The 6,987-nt window shown below is 34.3% G+C and overlaps 1 protein-coding gene and 1 long non-coding RNA gene across 2 annotated transcripts; both read right to left on the bottom strand.

Annotated features, from left to right (window-relative positions):
- Positions 1-1,021: 1,021 nt before the first annotated feature.
- LOC108130410 (uncharacterized) lies at positions 1,022-1,808 on the bottom strand. Its single transcript, XM_017248821.3, has 3 exons — positions 1,643-1,808; positions 1,338-1,469; positions 1,022-1,269 (listed from the first exon to the last, which is right to left on the bottom strand). Exons 1-3 carry the CDS (start codon positions 1,721-1,723, stop codon positions 1,039-1,041), a joined length of 444 nt encoding a protein of 147 aa, XP_017104310.2. The 5' UTR covers positions 1,724-1,808; the 3' UTR covers positions 1,022-1,038.
- A 429-nt stretch (positions 1,809-2,237) lies between these two features.
- Positions 2,238-2,964, bottom strand: LOC138925691 (uncharacterized). The gene is made up of 3 exons (XR_011441888.1): positions 2,848-2,964; positions 2,550-2,717; positions 2,238-2,489 (listed from the first exon to the last, which is right to left on the bottom strand). It is a non-coding gene; the product is annotated as an uncharacterized lncRNA (long non-coding RNA).
- Between the last annotated feature and the right edge of the window lie 4,023 nt (positions 2,965-6,987).

Here is a 6,987-nt window from a genome sequence, read left to right as displayed (position 1 = left end):
CCTTTTGAATCTATATACCAGCAATTAATATATCTTTTAATCAAAATATTAATTATTTTTTTTCTTTTTGAATGATAGCCAAACTAACTTTAGATTTTCACTTTTCCTGCTCAGTCGCTCTAAATGCGCTCAGGAAAATTGTTTAAGTGTGCACGGGTGAGTGTGCCTCAGTTAAGGGATTCTCGCCAGGGTTTTATTAAAATGCCATTGCATGGGTTGGATGGCCAGTTGTGTTGGGCGGACAATGCACTGTGCCACGCACCGAGAAGGAGCAGACCCCTTTTGGGTCCCTTCGCCGCCCATGTACATCCAACCACACACTAAGACAAACGCTCGTTTGGTAGATCGTTAGCTTTGCATTTGAAATGGAGAGTGCAGAGTGGCGCTCCAGGAAGGAGGTGCTGAAAAGGGGGCTTTTGGAGCTGGGGATTGCCAAGTTTTAACGACTTTGTTTCCGTTACGTCTAATTTAATGAAATTCGTTTTGCTTTTTGGTCTCGCTCCTTTCGGTTGTGCTCCTTTTTGCCAAGTTTTGTGCATACAATTTTCAAAAAAGGAATTCTAATGACTTGGGCGTTGCTGCAAAAATCTTGGTCTGGGCCCAGTCTGGTCTCGGTTTTTGCCAACATAACTATTTTGTGTGGGTCTGGGTGTGCGGTCAGTTGTTCACTTCGGTCTATAATATTTTGTTTGGCTTCTGATTTAATGACGGTGGTGGGAATGCCCTTACTGGCTTTTCGTTGGTCTGGGGAAATGAAGACATTGCTGGGTATAATGATTCGTAGTGATAGGGAATGTGTGTTTGTCCACGAGCCCCGAGGGATACCAACGGAATGAAATGTTAGTGCACGGGGCGTACCCTCGATGGCTTTCGATGATAAACAAACGATTACCTCGAACTAAGCAATTAACTTACTTTCGTTTCAGATACTGGATGATATGTATGTGGGCTCTCAGCTAATTTAGCAAAAATATTATTTTATTGATTGAATGGCTTCTTACAAAAATAGTTGAAACTCTTCTGAAAACTATGGACAATCTATACCTGTATCTTTTTGGCGCCATCAATAGCTTGGGCACGAGATGACTTCAGACGTTCCATTTCCTTGGCCAGGATAATGGCAAATATCACAGCTATAACCTGGAAAACGGCTACAACCAAAAAGGGGTTCACAGTATTAAAATACCTCTTGAAGGAAAAAGTGTTTCCGCCGGTTTCCAGAAAGCGGAGAAACTCCACGACTAAATAAATAGACTGCATGCCTGCGTACTACAAATATTCACATTAATAACTAAAATGTATGTATATTTTTATTCAAAAATCCAAGACAAACTCACCAAATTTATAAAGAAAACAAATTGCTTGACTAATCCATAAATTCCCAATGACGCTATGACGAGTATGAGCATTCCCGTCGATACAAAGTGAGAACCCCAAGATCGGCTCAAGATGAAATATATACCAAAAAACTGCAAAGGCAAATAGCTTGTAAATTTTCTTAAAAAATATCAAATGAAATATTCAAATAACAAGCAGAGAGAAAAAATGTATGCATTTTTTTCCGCTCTTCGAATAAATTTATATATATTTTTTTTTTCTATATGAACACATACATAAAACGATAAATTTTAATTAAACTTACAATGAATATCACGTTTGCAGCGATAAGCGTATTTTTCAGGGTTTGAAAGGCGTAACTCAACTTCAAGTCTGGATCCATCATTATTTGAGAAACACGCGCCAACTTTGAAAGATTAAATTGTTCTTTGCTCTTAATACTGAGCGCCAGTAGAACGTAGACTGATTAAAAAATTGATTTGCTCTGTGTTTTTCGTTGGCGAGAGAACTTTTCTAATTTTAGAAATTGTTTTTGAAGATGCTGTCGTGACAACAACCAAATTCATAACGAGAAAAACTTTTTTCAAAGATTTAAATTAGCGACCATAAAACCTATGTATCTTCAGCAAGTTTGGTACTACACTGGACACTATTGATTATCAGGAAATGGGAGATTCATCTCCATCTGTATTGGATGCTGCAATGTCATAAAAATTTCAATAAAAGTATTTTCCCAAAAAGTGAGCATATTGTTTTTATTTTTGATTATTGCCATTATAAATATTATTATTAAAAGTTTAGTTTAGTACAAAAAAAAAAACTTTATTTTTTATTTAGGAATTTTTCACGAACAAAACATATTCATGACACAATTTTTTTTTTTTTTAATTTTGAAAAGAACAATGGTATTACTTTGGCAAATCCGGAAGTTACGTCTTAGTAATTTGAAACTATTTCCAGTTATGATAAGAAGGTAATTTTATATAAAATATAAATTAATATTAATTGACAAGGTTACAAGATAAAATAAAGGGGGGAATACAGCCTCCGAACAGAAACGCGCATATAGCAACAATTTGTTTTGTTTTACATTTTTCGTGTCCACCATTAAAAAAGAACAGCAATAAATAAGCTAAAATGTATAATCCGAACTGCAAAAGAAGAGGATATTAATAACATGAAAATATGTTTTGATAAATAGTTAAACTCACAAGGGAAACAGCTAATACATTGTCTGCAACGACTCCATAAATACCAATAATGGATATTGCTATAATAAACGCTCCAACTACGTATGGTCTCAAATTTGGTGTTCCACCAAAAAATTCAATTATTTCTCCAAAGAAGTCACCCACGGCTACTACTAGTAGGCCAACAATCTACAAAAATAAATATATTTAAAAGGAATTACTATTCAAAATCATTATTTCAGATAGACATTATTTTTCTTATAAAAGAAAATTCTATTAAATGTATTTCTACTAAATATTTAATTTCATTTTCACCTACGGTATTCACAAAGCAATATAAAAGGATCCAAGCCTTGATGAATTTTAAGCAACTATTTAACTCTTTAGCCATTATTTTATTGGTTATTGTTGAAAATGGTTAAACTTTATTTACGAGAAACGATCCGTAGCTCTTGCAAATCAAAACTAAAATGGATTGGGGAACATTTTTATTTTTCATATAAGGACTCTCTCGGATTTTTTTACAAAGCTTATCGCAACTCAAAACTATATACGAACTGGATTACGAAGAAACAAAGGTTTCTGAAACAAATGAAATATAAGTTTGCCTTTTCGAGAATGTATTTTTTTGAACATTTTTGTTATCAAATCATGGGGCGATTGTGAGTTTAGTGGTATTTTGTTGAGTAATGAGCCGGAACTGGGTGACGTAATCCCAAAATCTTCCAAATGAAGTCAATTCGTAGCAGCTTCAATTACGCGCCACCCATAAGTAACCACGGAATATCAATTTCTTTGCATGTTGCACTTCAGCTACGCCATAAACTTGGCCAACAAAAAAAGTGAATGAGAAGTGGAAGAAATTTATTCGCTAAGCTGCAACGCCTCAAAAGTTATAACTATTGGTGGTATATACACATTTTCGATGGGACGTAGTGGCCGGGAGGAGTAAACAAACTGATTTGCATTTATGGAAATGGCATTTTAGCACACATCTCACCCGGCGCCCCTTCAGACAGAACGTAATGGCGTAAAAATGCAAAAGGCAAGGAAATGTCTGCTCGACTTCGTTAGCCGGGAACGGGAGGCGGGAAATCCCATTCGACCAACTCGAATAGAAATGTCCAGAACCGAGTGGGTGTGTGTGTGTGTTTCTGCCTGTGTGTGAATGTGGCATAAGTAAATATTTATGTTTTATGTTAATGAGAATATGTCTGACTTTTTGCTATTTGAATATTGGCAAACGGTGGCGAGTGCCTGGCGCAGGACTTTCTCTCTTTTTACCCCTGCCCGGATGCACTTTTGTTTGTGTTTGCACTGGTTGGGTGTCCTGGCCCCAAGAATGACAAATGCGTCGGGAGCTGGTTAAAGCTGCGGTTGAAGCTTGCATATTTTCCGTTCAACCAAAAAACAAACAAATGCCGGGCTTTGTGGTTTAGGGGCCCATATGGCCCGAGGGCGTGGCATAACGAAAGTTAGCTGCATTACTTAATAGGCCAGGTCACATGACTTTCGCTGGTAGCTGCCCGGTGGCCCGGTTATTTGCCAATTGACAATTTAATTTGTCCAAAGTGCTTGTGAGGCTCACAGGGCAGAGGAAAGAGTATGTACTAAATAGATAAAGAAATATTAAATACACTTACTGTTTAAGGACTTTTCAGAGATTAAAAATATCGTAAAAGTCTATAAATAGGCAGACAAAATATTTGTATAGAAAAATTAAATCACTATATTTTATGACAACATCATGTAGGGACGTGGCTAGCTCATTAAAAAAAATGAGCTTTATTTTCCAGCTATTTAATCAATCAAGCGGTTTAAACTGCTTTTATTTCTTTTGTTGCAGTCCCATAAAAACTACCCACAGAGCATTCATTATTCGACATTTTTATGTTCATTTTAATAAATAATTTTTTTTCGTGCATATTTAATTAGTTTGTTGTTTATGGCTTCCATGAGAGTTGTTTGTTTTTGTCTTTTTTTTTGTTTATTGTTATTTTTTGTGGTAATTTGCGTTTGTTTATTTATTTTAACCTTTTTTTGCCGTTAATTTATTAATGCTGCACTGATATGTCGCTTAAGCTGACGTTTAATTAATTTTATTAATTTTTTTCCGCAACACTAGAGTATCAAAATAAAAAGTGCATTATTTTTGCGGCTGTTCGTGTTAATGAAAATTACATTCACAAAAAAAAAGTCAGTTGAAGAAAAATTTTGATCAAGTTGACTAATTCAATCGCAGCGTGTCTATAGTTGCAATATATGTTTATTTATTCAAAAATATGAAAATGTCAAAGATAGTTTAACATTTCAGATACCGAGACATTATTTCCGAATATAAGCCCTTATTCCGTTGATATAGTTTATACGACAAAACAAGTGAAGGAATACAGCCTCCCAACAGAGTCAATAATAGAGGTAGATCTAGGGTTGTAATAAAGAAACAACAATATAAAACCAGAAGAACGAGATAGGATAGTCCAAACTGCAAAATAGGATATTATTGTAGTACAAAGAATTTCTGGTATATAATTAAACTCACAAGGAAAATACAAATTACGTTGTCGCGAACAACTCCAAAAACACCAATAATAACTATTGAAAAAATCAAAGCTACTAGTCCATTCCAAAAGGTAACGTCCATATTTTTGTCGAGGCTATTAACAATTGCATTGTTTAACAATAGCAAGAAGCCAGCAATCTACAAATATAAATGATTTTTCTTATATATTTTTATTCCATTTTTCTTTAACACTCACTGTAGTTAAAATGCAATAAATTATGATCAGCGCCTTCATTAATTTCAAAACACCACTCCGCTCCTCGGACATTTTTTTAAATTTTGTTTAATCGTTGAAAATTGAAAATAAAAAAAATGTAATTTATTACTGACGACAAACGTTCCTTAGCCCTTGCAGATCAACACTAGAATGGATTGAAGAGCATGTATAGTACTTCTCAAATGTTCTTATGTACGATGAATTCTTATCATGGGTCAGGTTTTTATAGAAAGCTATCTCAAGGTTTTGATTTTTTTCTAATTTTTGATTGAAACTTAAGACAACAGAGATTAGTGGTATAAATAAATAATATAAATTTAATAAATGATGATTTGTGACTTCTATGACTAAATTTAATTAAGTTTAAATAATTAAATTAATTAAAATATCTAGGATTTGACTGAAAATAATAATAATTTTAGCTTTTAAAGCAGTGGGGGGTAAAACGCTTACATGTTTCAAAAAATAATGAGAACAGAGAACAAAATAATGAGAATAATGAGAACAAAAAATAATGAATGCATTAAACGAAAAACGTAGTTTTTTAATTCACATTTTTCAAACTTGTTTCAACCCAATTTCTGAGATAATTTTTCTCAGTGAAAGCATTTTGATTTTTAAGTTTGGGATGTCAAATGAGGCAAAATGGGAGCAAATGAGAGAGCTCCTAAAAATGGGGGTGCTCACACTGTAAGTGTACTGAATTTTCCAGCTTAAAGCACCCTATTCTAAAGCATGCTAAACAATTTCCATTTCGAAAATTAATAAATAATTGTATTAAAAACAAGATAGGCAACGCTTGTTTCCCTTTGCAAGGGAAAGGATATACTCTTGCAGTTAAGATCGGATATGTATCGCAAATATCGGTTGTAGTTGGCTGATCCTTATGATAATTTCAAAATAAAACCAATTTCTTAGAATACAAAATTTCAAAAAACATCCCAAGATTCTATCTTTAAAAATACTAAAGTTGTGTCATCCCAGATCTTTCAGTTATATGGCAGCTAAAATTTGGTAAACCAATCTGCAGGAAAATTCTATCTTCAAAAACACGAAAGTTGGGTAATTTGCGATCGTTTAGTTATATTGCAGCTATGGGATTCAGTCGGCAAAAAAAGTATCCATGCAAAATCCCAACTCGCATACCCAATCAATCAGTTATAGGGCACCTATAAAATATAGTTGGCCGATGCCGGCCTTTTTCACTTATGCGTGGAAAGAAGGGTGTGCGCAAAGTTTCAAGTTGATAGCTTTATAAGTGAGAGACTACTTAGTTCGCGTAAAAACAGACAGACAGACGATCTTGCTTAAATCAGCTGAGATGATCCTGATCGGGAATATATATACTTTATAAGAGATGTCTCTTTTGACCACACTTTTGATCAAAATTATAATACCCTCTGCAAGGGTATAATAAAACAAGAAAGGAAAACTAACTTCGGGCGGAGCCGAAGTTTATATACCCTTGCAGCTAAAACCGGATATATATCGCAAACATCGGATATAGTTAGCCGATTCTTATGAAATTTGGTACGTTAGATCAACTGACCAAAAATAGAATCTGTATTAAATTTCAGCTTTCTATCTTCAAAAAAACGAAAGTTGGGTCATTTCCGATCGTTCAGTTATATGGCAGCTATAGGATATAGTCGGCCGATCCTTATGAAATTTGGCAAAGA

The sequence above is a fragment of the Drosophila bipectinata genome, chromosome 2L, assembly GCF_030179905.1.
Source record: "Drosophila bipectinata strain 14024-0381.07 chromosome 2L, DbipHiC1v2, whole genome shotgun sequence".
In the NCBI taxonomy this organism is placed as follows: domain Eukaryota; kingdom Metazoa; phylum Arthropoda; class Insecta; order Diptera; family Drosophilidae; genus Drosophila; species Drosophila bipectinata.
This window is presented reverse-complemented; position numbering and strand designations above follow the sequence as displayed.